The sequence below is a fragment of the Astyanax mexicanus genome, chromosome 1 (assembly GCF_023375975.1).
Source record: "Astyanax mexicanus isolate ESR-SI-001 chromosome 1, AstMex3_surface, whole genome shotgun sequence".
Lineage (NCBI taxonomy): Eukaryota > Metazoa > Chordata > Actinopteri > Characiformes > Acestrorhamphidae > Astyanax > Astyanax mexicanus.
Genome location: NC_064408.1, coordinates 30,758,420 through 30,775,683, shown reverse-complemented (window position 1 = coordinate 30,775,683; position 17,264 = coordinate 30,758,420). Strand labels below are relative to the sequence as shown.

Here is a 17,264-nt window from a genome sequence, read left to right as displayed (position 1 = left end):
GAATGCTTTCTGCATTCAATGCTAAAGACGGCCCAACCTTTTTTTGACCAGGCATATATACATATAAAATTTGGTGTGACTTTTTCATTAGGGTGTTTTTACAACTGAAAGTGGGGTGTCCAAACCAAGCTACATGCAAGTTTTGGTTTCAAACTACAGTAAACTACAGTAACAGTACATACAAAAGTTGTGAGAGTAATTACTGTCCCCTCACTGCTGAATGACACCTGCCTCAACTTCCTGTCCAAAACTGGTCCAAAAGACAGAAGCATCTAAAGTGTTTCACACCACAAATAAAACTGAACACAGACAAGACCACCTCTTTTTAGTGTGAGCCAATTTTGGTCCACTGGTCCAGGCTGAGGTTTGTGGCATCTTTCACATCTGCTATTTTGATTAGAGAAAATAAAAGTCTAAAAGCCCGGGCAAAAACAATGTAGGTGTGAAAATACCTCTTAGATCAGCTCTTACAGCCCTGCAAATGTGAAAGCAAACAAAAAAAATCTACATTAAAATCTCTAATCTGTGCCATAGATTTGTAGGGAGACGTTAGCAAAAAAACAAGCAGAACAAGACACTTTATACTTCATTAATAAAATCAAACAGATATTCAGATTAATTATGTTTGCTTGGTACTTGATCTGTCTTTTGGTTTTAGATACAGTAGCCAACTGTTACAGTGAAACAGTGATAAATATTTGCCCTCAAATGGTCTTAACCTGCACAAAGCAGGATATTATGACTGTAATAATGGAATAAGTTTTGATATGCTTATTTTTCATTAATACTATACCTTTTTTTATTAATTGCCATTATTAAAATAATGATATGCTGCATCCCAGAAATGAAGTTCCCCACATCTTGTTTTAGTTGCAGATTCTGTAGCAGTGCAGAACTATTTTGTTGACACCCCCTGACATTATATAGAACATCAACCATCAACCATAATAATCCACCGGTAATTTTAAACTGCTGAATATTTATTACACAGATATAAATTACAAATATAAACAATTATTTAAAAAATCCCCCTAAAGCTTCACAGTATATAATAAATCAAATTGAAAGTAAATTGCTCTCAAGACAGAATATTATCTTAAAAATTGTTCTTTGGGTGTAAACTGGACCTTGACAATGCAATTTCAGTCCACCTCATGCAGCACATGTGAAGTGAAATGATAATAAAATCTCCTTGAATCCTTAAATACCAGTTTAAATCACCATACCCAAAGCACTGGCCTTTGGAACAGTAGAACAGTAGGAACTCTCTGTAATTACACTGATCATATCAAAACTTTCTTTAAACTCTGGTGGTTGGTGTGGTTCAGTGGATAACACCACCTCCTGCCAGTGAGCTACTACATCATGTGGGAGAGTGGGGGTAAAAATTCCAGGTGAGAATGCTGCTCTGTACCAATAAGAGTCCTTGGGCAAGACTCCTAACACTACATTGACTAGACTCTTTAATAGGAACAACCTTGTAAGTCGCTCTGGATAAGAGAATCAGTTAAATGCTGTAAATATAAATGTAAATTTAAATAGAGCAGCAGGTATCTACCTTTAAACTTTTGAACATTTAATGCGGATAGAGACAGTCTTGATCTTCAGTCATGCTAAATATTAAAAGAGATCAAATCCTACTCTACCAACTGTGCTTTGGAACGTACATCTGCATGTCCAGCTAACCACAAAAACTAATAAATCGAAGTATCTCTATATAAAAAACACAATCACTCACAAAAGGCCAGGCACTGGATACATGAGCCCCACTGCGATCCATTTCGTTCCACAGAACTCCAGCGCACTCATTCCCCTCTCAGTCCGAGCACAACAAGCCCAGCGTCTAGTCAACTCATGCGATCCCCACACAGACAATTACTCCACTTAATCCAGTTAAACGAGATGCTTTCAGGATTAGCGACATCCACACAGCATATAATCTCATTTGGAGAAAGATTGGATGAGCAACGGAGCTTAGACTTAGGTTAGCTTGTACAGAGAAGCACGGCACAGGCCAAGATCATCTAGATGCATACGCTAAGATGCTAACAGCTAAAGCTAAAGCAGAGCTGAGGAAATGCTAGCAGGTAATGAGCAGATTAGCGAGAGAGAGAAACAGCAAATAAGGCTTTTATTGAGATTGGAATTAAAGGGGAACTGGCTAGGTGAGACGCAAAGACATCATAAGTTCATTATATAACGGAGAAGCTGAAGGAATCTCTGAGGCCAGGCTTTAGCTAAAGATAGCAGCAGAACTATTGACGGTTGGGTGGATGAAACAAGGAATGTAGCAGTGATTTATGACACATGATGCAAGAGAGAGAAACAATGTAGTTGGAAAGCTTGAGAAGGATCAGCAAAGCCTGTGTAATTGGTAAAATGCTTATGCTAGAATTTATTCAGCATGAACATCAGTGCTACCATGAGTCGTTTAAATAGGCAATTGTTATTCTAAAAATATAAGCCTTGTTTTAATGTTTAATAAAGGTATATTATATTTAGAATCATTGTTACTATTTTGTCACTGCTCTGCCTATATATACATATATATATATACAGGAGTTGGACAATGGAACTGAAACACCTGTTACTTTAGTGTGGGAGGTTTCATGGCTAAATTGGAGCAGCCTGGTGGCCAATCTTCATTAATTGCACATTATTGCACCAGTAAGAGCAGAGTGTGAAGGTTCAATTAGCAGGGTAAGAACACAGTTTTGCTCTTACCAACATTATGAGTGACATACCAGAGTTTAAAAGAGGACAAATTGTTGTTGTGCATGTCTTGCTGGCGCATCTGTGACCAAGACAGCAAGTCTTTGTGATGTATCAAGAGCCACGGTATCCAGGGTAATGTCAGAATACCACCAAGAAGGACGAACCACATCCAGCAGGATTAACTGTGGACGCTGTAAGAGGAAGCTGTCTGAAAGGGATGTTAGGGTGCTATAACCCGGATTGTATCCAAAAAACATAAAACCACGGCTGCCCAAATCACGCAGAATTCAATGTGCACCTCAACTCTCCTGTTTCCACCAAAACTGTCCGTCAGGACAATAAATTATTGTGGTCTTTAAGTTTCATTGTCCAATCCCTGTATATATATGACTTATTTATGAGTTATATATGAGTTATTTATGTTGTATGTGCCAGTGGAAATGCTCCAAAATGACTTGCAAATGATAAGATTTCTTACTTCTACTGACTTATTTTAGAGACCACACAATATGTACTGTACTTACAGATGATTTTAATAAACATTATAAAGTTTTATTAACTATGAATTTGAGATTTCTTAGTATTTAGTGTCTACATATATGCTTTACTCAAAAGCGTACCTTCAAGCTGACAAACACTCTGCAAGTTACTGCAAAAGCCTCTGATCTAGAGTTCTGCGTTGCCGCTGGACCCTGAGGGGCTCGCTGGTCCCATCATAATATCTTCTGGCGTGGGGCTAGATTTTAATGTTATGTGCAGGAGCGGGAGAATCATTTATTTGTGAAGCGTGCTGAACTGCAGCTAGCAGCAGACTGTAATGTCTGCATTGCTGCTTGAAACATGCCTGGTATGTCTATATTCTTTGTAACAGTCAGATGTTTATAATGTCAAATATTTATATTTTTATTGAAACAGAAGCACCACTCGCCCCCAATTCGACTTACTAAATTTACTGCTTAATTACAATTCATAATTTATGGTATTTGCTTATATAACAGATCAGTAACAGATGCCATTAAGCATTGTGATAATATTGTATTGTGAGATGCCCCGTGACCCCCACCCACCTCTAATTGGCATGAGATTAGTTTTACCTGGGGAGGCTAACTAACATCTCAGTGATGTTAAGATAATCACAGGTCATATTAATCCTGTCCAAATCAGCATATGAGTTAACATTCCATTATACCTTGTGAAAAAAAAAGTTTTCACAGCTTTTTTCAAGTTTAAACACACTCAAGGTGGCATTTTGTCATTGTGTAGCATAGACTATACCTTAAACATGTTATAAATATGTATTTCATTTAGTTAAACCTTATCATCATTACAACAAGATCACCATAGATACATAAAATACATGTAATCATGTTTTTTGTAGGTGACAGCAGTGCATAAATCAAGTAGCCACTCCCATCTTAGTCATTTACGCCAAAATTTATTTGGATTAATACAAACTGTGCATTAACAGATGAGCTACTGTCCCTAACTACCCACCAGCAAGGTGGAGCCACAAGATATACAGCTTAAAAAAAGCACATAAGCACAAAATATTTTTTTCTACCTCATTTTAAAAACAGCGACATAATTCCAGACCAAAGTCCTTGATCCCACTGTATACTTTCCATCAAAGAAGACAAGCGTTACTGAGCCATAGAAAATTAAACACCGAACAAAGCTGACAGAGGCAGGTCTTTATCTAAAACGAGAGATATTTATAAGAAAATGAAGGAAATAGGAGAAGACGGGATGGCAGAAAGATGGAAAAATGACAGATTGGAGTGCAAAGCTCTGTCAGTTTCCTCAGTGTGTCAGCAGTGACCTCGATAACCAGCTACCTGTCAGACGCACACACTCACTCGCCGCGTTTCAGTGTGTATACAGCCAGCTAAAACCGCTCATTTATACTTCAGGAACAGCTGTCAAACACAGGAACTCAAAAAGCACAAACACACTTTATTCAGTTTGAAGCACCATGTGCAGTTTATAATGTTAGTACATTATGCAGTCAGGAATATGTTTGGGAATATATGGGCTCATATAATTCATCTCTAAATGGTGTTCAGAATGTAAAGGCATGGTTCAGTAAACCTCAAAAAAACTCCACTGTAAAAAATTACACTTTTCAATTTACTACATATTTATTGCATAACAACTTTATTTTGGCACTAATTAAGATTATTAAGGTTTTATAACAGAGACCCCATTTATATCTGGTCACTTCATGCATCTTGAGTATCAGGATTATATATAAATATGGTGAAACCATGTAAAAATAAGCGTCAATTAAGTAAAATAAGTGTAAATTCACCAAAGATGCATTTAAAACAGTGCATTGCAGGAGGTGCTCTGAGACGCAGTTGAGCTGTGTGATTTTTATAGCATTTTTAGCATTTGGAATATTTTCTCCTACATAGATTTATGCATGTGATTAAAATCTCATCAGGATACAAACCAGATACTAGTCCAAAAAAAGTAGCCAGGTGTAAATGAGGTCACAGCTTAAGGCATGGGTGCCATGAAGGCCAATGTATACTTATGCATCAGGTTAACCTCTTAACAAAATAAGTGTAATATGAAGCAGATAATTGACAAAAATCCTGGCCTGTTAAGGGGTTAAAGCAGTGTCTTTGATGTAGCATGCACAAGTGGTTTACGCCGTTGTGAGCATTTATGCTTGTGCGTTTGTGCATTGGCATCGCTCTGCAGTTACACTGTGGAGGTGAAAATTCCTAAATGACCTGAACAACTGTAATAAACCTGTATAACCTGTGTAAACACTGTATACTTCACCAGTAGTTACACTGTTAATACATGGATTATTAATGTGTAGCTACACAGATATTAGATACACTTATTATAAAGTGGGACCTTTTATTTAATATGTTTCACCAAGCTTCTGTATTAAAAAAGGAATCAAAGAATGTTCCTACCTGTCATTTTCCACAGGTCTGAAACCAGGTAGGATGTGTTTAAAACTGCTGTTCCGGTCCAGCTTGGGCTGACTCTTGGTCCTCTTTATAGACCCCTTTAACCTACGACTCAGGAAACCCTAAAGAATGAAAAATGGGAAAATGAGAGAGATGAGAAGGTAAAGAGGGTGCAAAGGACACAATTACATTAATCACAATTACATTTTACAATGTTAGTATTTCATTCATTTCTTTATCCATATTCTCTCTTTCCCTTTCTCTTTTTGAATCCTCCCGTCACATTTTCACCGCTCAAGAATCAACTTCTCCTATGCAGAGGTTGCCATGGAGACAGCAGGCCAGATTTGAGATTTGTGCCGAACCAGAGAGATGAAGGAAAGTAAGAAAGAAAGAGAAAGAAAGAGAAAGAGAGAGAGAGCGAGAGAAGGTGAAAGAGGACAGAAGGAGGCAAAGACAAGGACGTAAGGGCAGTGGGGGTGTGGAGGTCAAATCTGTGTAAAGAGTGCTCTGAACCTTCGAGGTCAGAATGGCAGAAGAGCAACAAAAAAACGTGGCAAAGAAGAAAAGAAAGAGAGAGCGAGAGAATAGTGAAAGTCAGTAGTTACGTAAAAAAGAATGCACAGAACCGTTCAGATCTAAACGAGACTGTAAACAAACAGTCAGCAGGCTGCTCTCTTCACAGTTCTAACATTTGCATAGTGTATGTAATTAACCCCCCCTCTGATTACTCTACCCAAATGAACACACGCTATCCGCCTCGCGCACACTCCTAATCACAGCCTAATCACGCACTGTTTCAGCGCACCAATCAATTACACTGTGAAAGCACTGAGAATGCATGTAAATAGATGTAAATTAGAAGAGGCAAGAACACAAACTCTACAGCTAAGATACGCGCTGTAAATACTTATGGCTGTATTTCACGTTTCCTGAGATGCATTTCTAATTTTCGGAGATGTCAGAGATGTAAACAGAATGTTTAAGTGAGGTTTTGTCACCAGACTGGTTTGGTGTGAAGTTGTTCTTACTGACATTTCTTCACTGAATTTTGTGACAGGAATCAGATGCCTATAACACACATACAGCACTGTAAAAAATAAGAGACCACTTTAAAATGATGAGTTTCTTTGATTTTACCAAATTGAAAACCTCTCGAATGTAATCAAGAGGAAGATGGATGATCACAAGCCATCAAACCAAGCTGAAGTGCTTGAATTTTTGCACTAGGAGTGGCATAAAGTTATCCAAAAGCAGTGTGTAAGACTAGTGGAGGAGAACATTCAAGATGCATGAAAACTAATGGTATTCACCCAATTATTGATTTCTTATAACTTTATGAATACAGTATAAAAAAGGCGTGAAAGCTCAGCATCTTTTTAGTTATTTTCAGATTTTTTTTAAAGAAATGTTTATAGAATAAAACAACAATGTTCATTTTACTCAAACATATACTTAAAATAGCAAAATTAGAGAAACTGATTCAGAAACTGAAATCTGTGGAGCGTAAGTTTTTTTGTATAAAATGTTTATGACTGAAAATAGTGACAAAAATAGTATTTATGCTAAATTAGTTATTAGAGGTAATAACGTCTTTATGATCGTCTGGTTTTACCTGGAGAGGTTACAATAAGTAATTTGTGTGGCTACTGATGATGTTGTGTGAGGGTGTACAAGTAGGGCTAAGAGATATGATCAAACAATTTCAAATATATATATATATATATGCTTGATATGCTTAAGAGAAACTGTGATTATACGACACACATACAATATGGCGAACCTTAAGAAAGTATAACGCTATGGTATCTATATTTATTTCTAACACCAAAACACAAAAGATGTATATTTCAACAGTATTATTACTATCTTACCGGTAGTCTAACTTCACGTCTTCAGCCTGCATCATTTAAATAGCAACGGCATTTGTGACATTTTTTTGTAAATTTCTGCCGCTTTGTTATCTTTGCAATGGAAAACACAGACTGACTGAAAACAAACTAAGCAGACTTTAATCGTTAGATGTTTATTGCTATCTTGGCAACACATGTGCACCATACATGCTCAGCACACCAACCCCCCTGATTTGTTACACACACATAAGGACAGGCAACGATGTGCAAACCCAACTTTTACATCAACAATAAGCATCATACAAAATAAAATAACATTACTGTTCCCGTAAATGACCTGCTTGCACTGCCACGGCATGAACGAGCAGGTCATTTTTTTCTGCTGTGAAGTGCAGAAGCACTGCGCCGCTAAAATAACAACAGTCCGAGCGCATCTGACTCTTAAAGGAAATGGCTAGTGACACACTGATTGGTTTATTTCACATAATGCCCAAAGCACACCCATAATTAATTATGAGAATTAATACATGACTTTTGCCTTGTTTTAAGCTGCGCAAGGTGTACTTTTTCTGTCGATGTGATAGCAAAGACACATAGACACATGCTAAATCAGGCTGTTCAGTGTACAGTTGATGATTCGCCTACAGATGGCTAAATAGGACCCTAGCTGTCAAATGACCATAGATATATACTGTCGTTAGAACCCTTCTATAAAAGAAGACAACATCACTTCCATGGTCTATCAATGTATCATTAGTGTCATTTTTCATATTTGCAAACTGTCACTTTGACTGACTTGCTAATCTGTATATTATCACCATCTTCCTGTAATTAAAAAGACACTAATAATTAAAATGTGACTTTAATATTCAAATATTGGCACATTAAATGGTTTTCAATGTTAACTGGCTACTGGAGTACCCTTGCACGTATACATTCACAGTGCTTTAAATGCCTGGTCTGTGATCCTGGTCTCTGATTTAAAGTATCTACAGGAAATTCCACGGGTATTTTTTGTGTCTGTGACTCAACCTGTCAGATTTCTTATAAATTTCATAGAAACTAAACCTAAAAATGACATAGATGAGATATTTTGCCCCACAGCTTCTTATATATAGATCTCCACCATGATGATTGGGTTTTAAAAGTGAATTAGGTGAGCCAGGACCTTCTGTCAAAAGCAATGTCTCTAGCATCAGGCAGAGAATTCATAACCTTTTCATGGTCCGTGGTTTCACGGTTCATAACCATTTCAATAGCTTTCTGTGAGGTAGCTTTATGAGGCAATAAGGCCTTTATGATCGTCTGATTCCGACTGGTTCCGTCTGGTTCCTATCCCGACCACTTTCAACATTTCTATTTAAGCAGTTTGTAGGAATTAATCATTTTATTTTAAACCGCTTTCAGTGGCTTCAGTTATTTGAGTAATTATGTAGACATATTAAATAGAGCAGTATGGGGCACTGTCTGCTCGAAGATGATGCTAAAGCAAGAAAAAGAAAAAGAATTCCATTCATGCACATTATTCCACTTCACTTCAGTGCGATCTGAAAGCCCTACAGTCCACACTTTTCCTCACAACTAACAAGAAAGCAGACCCTCTAAAGAGCCAGGTTCAGCTGTTGACTGCAGAATACGTGTATATGTGCCTATAGGCTGACTCCCACACTTTCCTCTGCTGCATCTTTATCACAGCGCTGCTGTCGCATGCAGAGTGTGGGAAAGCTGGGGGCTGTTTAAAACATCAGACCCCAGAGTCCACTGTAATCTATCCATCTGTAAGTCTGCGAGTCTGCGAGTCTGTGAGTGTGTGGCTGTGCCTACCTCAGAGCTATCTGCTCAGTGAGCCTGAGCTCCGTTTGAATGTCCCTCTGTTAACATCTGTTAACATCTGTTCAGTTTTTGATATGGTTGGATTAATACAGCTGGATTATTCATTACAAATTACAATCTATCAGACTTCAGGTTCATCATGAGTATCAAAAAAACCAAACAGTTGCTTCCTCATTTTAGTTTACAAAGATTTAGATTTTGAGTTTTTGTGCATTAACAAAGCAGAAAAAAACATAGTTTTTTGATATTTATTTTGTTTCTCCATTTTCTTCCAGATTTACACAACCAATTACACAACCCACTCATTAGAACTCCCCCATCAAAAGTGACTCTGGCAGATGTTACAACCCCATTCAATGCAGGAGGCCCCAAATGTATTAATCTTTAAGTCCCATGAAATTTTGCTTCTCAGTGTATTTTTTTGCCATGTTCCTCTAGAACTCAAAATTTGCAAGAGGATACCAGGTAATGCCATGCCAAAAACATAAATGGCCTTTTGGCTCAATGCAAAATTATGTAATGCTACTTAAAGGGGATGTACACCTGACTGCAAATATATTTAAAATATTCAATATTTAAAAATACCTAAGCAATAATACATGAGAACGAGTGCACATTATAGTACAAATCTCAAGTGTATTATTGTGATCATACCACAGTTCAACTATTGCTGTTTATTGGAAGATTTTGAGTTAAAGAGGACAAGAAAATACGATCTGTTTGGTTACAAAAACTCCACAAGTTGAAACAGTATCATTGCTGCTCTGTTTGTAGCTGCGCTGACTTTGACTTGTAAGAGCTGCATCGTTGCTAGGTTACCTGTAGGTGGTGGAGTAATACATGGAGAGCTTCGGTTACAGTGCATTACCAGCTGATAATGTCACTCTCACCTTTCACCTCTCAGCCTATCACATTGCAGGGTCAGAACGAACTGTGGTATAATAAAGATTTAAGTAGAAATATGTGAGTTTGTGTTTTTTGCTTCTGGGCTCCCCCTGCAGTTTGTAAATGGTTTTCACTTTTACCTCATTGATGTTAATGCAAATTACACTAATTGTGGACAGCTATAAGTAGTCTATTTGTTGATACGCTGAGCAGTATACACGAAAACAAAGCTTGTGGACTGTATTGTATAAGTATTGTGCATTCTCCACCAATGTTACAAAGTCCTGAGTAGGAGTAAAAAACACGCTATTCTTCCAATTAAAAAAAGTGCATCATTTGATTGAAACTACTTCAGTTATTTTAGGGTTCGTTTAAAGAGAAAATGGAACAAAAGTTGATAGGGAACTGGCGAAAGTTGGCAACATAATAACATAAATAATTTTAACAAAAATGACAAAACAGCACTTTCAGTGTCAAAATAAGGTAAAAACACTAAATTATGATTTTAAGCCATCTGGTGACAGGAAAAATGGCAAAATGTGGGGTATTCGGCCCAAAAACTTAATTTCAGTACATTCCTAAATTATAAAGACTTTTATTCTGTGTTAAATTATGAATCTAGCAGACATCCCAAGTTACAAAAGTTGATTTCAGGGAGGTTACCCCCCGGCCCAAAAAAAACAGAACAAAAAAATTAACGATAACGAAATTTTACTTTTATTTTAAATAATTTAAAATTTATTTTTTTAAATTAAATTTAGAGTATTCAGAGGTGAAATGCTTTCCCTGCTTTCCCTGCCTCCGCCATGATCTGCTTTCTCTCACTCACTGAACAATTCCCGTCCGGGAGGGGGGAAAAACACTGCCCGCCCACACTAAAAACTGATTGGCTGTCTCAAAGACTCTTTGCAGAGAACAGGCCAATCAGAACCCTCTCTGTTTTCTCTCTCTCCTTCCCACACGCGATTAGAGAAAAAAAAGTCTGTGGCCTGTGTGCGCGTTTGGGGCACTCGTTCTGAATTCCGGGAGATTAAATGTGACTCGCGGGCATCAGGGAGCCACTACCGAAATGCGGGAGACTCCCGCAGCTTCAGGGAGACTTGGTTTGTCTGTACTAGACGAGCCACACTAGTAAATGGCCAAGTAGGAATAAGACAAACACGGTTAGCACTTTAGCTATTTGCTGAAGCCCAACACTGTGGATATGTTGTTATGAAAGGTGACAAATCATCCAGTCAACTCCAGACTAGCCAACAAACTACAGTACACTGAAATATATGCTTTATACACACTCTGTACTGCAGATCCAACATTCACAGCAGAAGGAGAGAAACAGTAGCTCTTTAGCAACAAACAGCTCTCCAAAGCTCAGACTGATGTTTCATATGAAAGTGTGGAGCTGACATTTATAAAGCAGTATAGAGTATGAAGCACAGTTTAAATAACTGTTGTTTTTATTATTTAAGCTGTGTTACAGTGATGTTACAGCAGTCATTTTTACAAACAGTTGCAGTCTTTTTAATGTCTGCTGTTTGCAGTTCTGAGACACCAGACAGCTTTTGAAAGCTGAAATCTCTGTGCCATCCTAAGAACGTCCACCGTACACATGGACAGTTCTGGTCCAGCTGAGTACGGAGCAATTTTCTCAGACAGGCTTCAGATTTGGCATTTCAGAATGTCGAAAGCAAACCTTTTGAAAATCTGTGTGTTCTGATCGGACCATCTGTAGGGCCGTCCGTGCCAACTGATAAAAATCATGTCATTTAAAGCTTGATAAATCCACATTTACTAAAATAAAAAAATTTCATTACTCTTTTTGTCATACCTACATTTTACAGATTATCAAACAAACTATCTTTGTTTAATATCAGACAAAGACAACCTTAGTAAATACAAAAAGCAGTTTTTAAAAGATTATTTACTTTATTAAGGGAAAAAAGCAGTCCAAACCAATCCAACCTGGCCCTATGTGAAAAAGTCATTGGGCGAAAATGGTCCATTGGAAGAGTTCCAAGGCAAAAACCACTGCTGACCATACAGAACACAAAGGCTTATCTCACATTTGCCAACAAACAACTTGATGAACCGTAAATTCTGCTCTCTACCAGAAAATAGTAAAGGGGAGTGTCCATCTATCAGTTTTTACCTTAAGCTCAGGGGTACTTGGGTTCTGCAGCAGGACAATGATCCAAAGCACACCAGCAAGTCCACAGCAATGCCTGTAAAGCTCTTGTGGCTGAAAACAATCAAATCCTCATAGCAATGTTCCAAATATCTAAAGCCTTCCAATAGGATTAACCCTTTATTAATACTTTTAATACCATTAAAGCTCTACTAGGTAGGATTGAGATTTTGTGCTCGTGGGCTCCCCCTACAGTTGTAGAGTGTAATAAATGTTTCAGGCGGATTAGTTTCTCTTTCTCGTTTTCTGGCTTTCACAGACATATTCGGTCTCTTTCCAGCTTCTGCCAGAGTGTCTGTATGTTAGTTTTTAAAGAATGAACCAGTAGTCCGCGTAGAAATGTTAGAACTAAAGGTCGGAAAGCAGGTCGCAGTTCTCGCGAGCGTTGGTCGAAGCCGCCTCGGAAAATTTACAGAGTCTGGTTTGAGCTCAGTGGAGCTCCGGCACAGACACGAGAGCACCGCTATTCCTCCTATTACACCTCAATGCAGCGCTGCAGTGAGTTTCAAGCTGTAATTTTACTTCTTGAAAAAGATAAACAAAAATCAATGAAATCTTATCTAGTTGGGCTTTAACTACAAACTATTTAATTTTTGTTTTGTTTGATTATTTTTGTTCTCTTTCTCTTTCTGTATTTTGTTCTATATCTTCACTGGCATAGAAGAAAATAGAGAAAAAGAGAGAGAGAGAGAGAGAGAGAGGCCGATTCTCAACAGCAGTGACGTCACTTTATGGTGTTCCACTGGAGTTTTAACACCATAACACCTTCTACTGCTAGGTTCAAAGCAGTCCAAAAATATCTTCTTTGTGTTTGTGGTGTTCCTGTGGTCAAGAGGCGGTGCCTCTGCTTCACTCTCATCATGCTCTGCAGTTACCATTATTCTTTCTCTGGGGTTATATGTGTGTGTGTGTGTGTGTGTTGGATGGTGGATAAGAGTCTCCACACAAGAGTTATTTTGTTATGGAAGAACCACTAATTCTTTTGGCAGTTTGTATTGGTCTCTCTCGTTTTAAATAAATAGGATAAAAAAGTAATTTATTATGTGATATAGCTCACATTTTATAATGATTTATATAGATACTCTATTATCTTATTTATTATCTTATATTTTCAGGTTTAGATATTTGCAGTTTAGAAAATATAAAAAAATAAGTTCTTAAAAAATGAATAAAAAAAGTTTGAGAGTTGTTTAACCCTGTGAGGTAAAATGTGTTAACACTGATGAGAGTTACATAGAGTTAATAACATATGACTCCCTACGGTTTTGAATTAACTCAAAATTGACTCTTATGGTAAAGTTATTTTAACACTATAGTGTTAAACTTTCTTAAAGAGTTAATAAAACACTGTCAATGTTGCTGTATATAATGTAACAATTATATAGGCTATATTGCTTCTACTGCATCTGTAACCCTACAGAAAATCTACTAAATATCTGCTTGGGATTTAATTTTTGGGCTGTCCATTATCGCCCCCTGCCTGCAGTCTCAGGAAGAGCTGCTGTCCTGATTTCAGAGCTGTCTGTCTGTCTGACAGCGGTGCCAGTGCCAATTTCATCTCACTGAATACACTTCCACTTCAATCATCTGACAAACTTTCAGCATGCCTTTGAACCTCCTCGGTCAAAAAATACCATTTCTGAATGTGAAATCAGCAGCTGCTCCTCTGCCTCAGCCCACAGAGAAGCAGGATGTGTACCACTTTAACAGAACAGCACAGAAACACACAGACTAATTCTGGCTAAATGACTCTGGATGAGCTTGTTCAGACACACACACACACACATATATATATATAAACATACACACATATACACACACACAGAAAAATTATGACTCAACACACTGGGCAAACTGTCATGCTGCTTCTCACAGCATTACTCGCAGGCAGTCTAAATCCAGAGCTATAAATATGCTCCTCTCTTTAGTTATTTTAAGCTTTCTCTACATTTGTTTAATTGCCTGATAAAAATGATAAAAATAACAGCCCTGAGCACTTTCTATATTCAGCAGAAATAGAATGTGAATGTGAATATTGATTTTGGCTAAAGACAGACACAAACATTTACATTATTTTACAGAGAAGAGATTAAAAAAGATTTAGACGACAAAAAAAATAGATTTAGAGGACGAATTCTATAAATAAGAACAGTGGCCATACAGAGAGTGAAGGAATCATATCTGTCTATCTCTGCATTTTATGGCCGCAGGTGCAATATCAGCAATGGCCAGCAGAGGAGAGATTGTGCTGCTGAGCCTGGCTAAATAATCCTGTTCCAGACCCTAAATAACCCCAGTCTTTATTATTATATATGAGACTTCAGTAAGAAGAATTTGGATTGTAAGAGTCAGATATGCAGACATTATATTTATTAACCATTTCAGACCTGAATTACTGTATCTGCAGTGATGGAAAAACATATAAGCATGCTGTTTTTTGTCTGTAATGCACAGAAAAAAAGACTCTTTTATTGTTATATTATTACTCTAATTATTACTACAATATTCTACTATAAAATCTATATAGCGAATAAATCCAATTAACTCAAATATTTAATTGTTTTTTTTTTATTGTATTGGATGTCTTTGTGTAATATTTAATTTCATATTGACCTTTTTATTTCATAAACCATCCCTGAACAGTAGAAAGAACATGCTTAAAAAGTGTTCTAAATCACATTAAATTAGTCAAAATTAGCTGTTACTTTGTCTCAATGGCTCTAGTACTACTGTTTGTCCAGTAAAGGGTGCGGCCAAGTTACCGTTTTATTGGTTTATAAAAAAGATGGACCACCGCTCTTAAATAGTGTTATGTGCAAAAAAAATAAAAAATAATATTAATAAAATAAAAAAATAAAGAAAGTACATGATGTCCATTGTAATGGGTGCAGGATCTGAAAGGGTTAAAGCTTTAATGATTTATGATTACAGTAACACTGAAAGACGTCAAGCAGACAAAGCAGCAATATCTCCACTGTGAAATCATTAATAATGCATAAAGCTCTGATTAGGTTTGATTCCAGCAGCACTCAAACTTCAGACTTCCAATCATAATGTGTCTTCTACACTAAATGTATGGAAACATGCTGTGATCTTTACATAATACAAAATCACTATACAGTTTGCTACCAACCAACACATTAGGTCATAATCCCTAAATTATTATTGTGATCTTGATCTAATCAAATCAAGTTTCTTATTGTTTTATCTTTAAATAAAACAATAATAAGGATGAGTACACTGGATTTCAATCTGATGTTTAATCTACTGTGTTAAATTAATACAATGGTGCTTATTGTTTACTTTACTTTAAATGTGATATGAGTGATCTAGCAAAATTTATAGTTCCTTATTTCGATAGTTGTTATAACTTATCAGCCATTTTTTTAACCTTTTTTTTTTGCTTACTAATGCAAAAGACAACAATTAAAAGACAAGAGCCTCAGAAATTCTACCTCATCTTTTTATGATAATGTAGCTTTTTACCTTGAAATAGCAGCTTAATCATTTATCAGTGTGATCCGCTGATCTGTTATAGGAACAAAAGCATCTGTGTTGTTGATACTCCATGCTTGGCATGCTGCTAACTTTGGTGAAGCAGCGAAACACAACACTCACAACAACTGTATTGAATAACCATGGGTACGTCTGTGTAAAATACTGTAATATTGCTCTACCACAACAGTCCACATTGAGTCTTTCACTTTCACTAGATATCAGTTCTGTGTATCTCTCAGCTTGTTCTGAAATGCATGTTTAAAGCATGTCCTGTAGTAGAAGCTCAAAGCACCTATTCAACTCCCTGCCCGTGGGAGCAGCCCAGGAGATTACAAAAAGTTTAAAAGGTTGAATCATTAGCTACACTGCCCCCCAAGATTTTAAATGTCACTGCTAAATTTCCAGAAAATAAGCGCAATTACAGATGAAATTAATCAGTATCTGCATTTAAGGCTGAGCATAAATCACACAGATGTTTGTTTACTCATATGAGTCATCAATGAATTCTGCAAGTACACTCTTCTCTCAGCTGATTAATATATATATATATACTGTACTTAAAATGCAGTTTTTGATCTTCCTGGATAATTACAGTGATTCACCTAGCACTTTCAGGTGGGTTCTGTAAAGTGCTGGATGTTTTAAATTTCCATTACCATTATGAGATTTTCTTGTATTCCTTTATTCCTTGCTGATAATCAATATACACAAGTTGATATCTTCACTGTCCAATGAAAAACAAGTATCTCCATTTTTGTCGATTTTTGGTTTACTACATAATTTCAACAAATTAAATACTCCTTACACTGTGTCAAAATGTCCTGTTTTTTTTATCAGTTATCATGCATCTTGGTATGTTCTCCTGCACCAGTCTTACACACTGCTTTTGGATAATTTTATGCCTTTACTCCTGATGCAAAAATTCAAAAGTTCAGCTTGTGATCATCCATCTTGATCTTGATTTTTTTCCAGAGGTTTTCAATTTTGTAAAATGTTCAAACTGTGAAACAAATCTCTTTCCCTTTAAAGCGTGTGATTCATACCTCATCCATACATTGAACTGATATTAATTCACTGAATTCACCAAGACTGAGAAAGTGATTCATGCTTTTATTTCCACACGGTTTGATTATTGTAATTCATTATAATTATATATATTGCTGCTGGTCTTTTGTTGTTTTTGTTGGTTACTGGTTACTACTCCTTACACTGTGTCAAAATGTTTTGATGAATGGAACAAGAAAAAAACTTAAAAATTACCGTAAATAAACTCTTTTTACACTGACTTCCATTGAAAGTTAAGAAGGTTTTATCTCTTTCCTGTAAAGTTGCTTTTTTTGAAAATACTTGTTTTTCATTGGAAAGTGACAA

The 17,264-nt window shown here is 36.7% G+C and overlaps 1 protein-coding gene across 4 annotated transcripts in view; it reads right to left on the bottom strand.

Moving 5' to 3' along the window:
* Positions 1–17,264, bottom strand: part of dab2ipb (DAB2 interacting protein b) — a 238,384-nt gene that overhangs the window by 108,937 nt on the left and 112,183 nt on the right. For all 4 annotated transcript variants that reach the window (XM_007260387.4, XM_007260389.4, XM_007260386.4 and 1 more), the window contains exon 3: positions 5,646–5,764. In XM_007260387.4, coding sequence (XP_007260449.1) covers positions 5,646–5,764 — 119 coding nt within the window. The remainder of the gene's footprint in view (positions 1–5,645; positions 5,765–17,264) is intronic.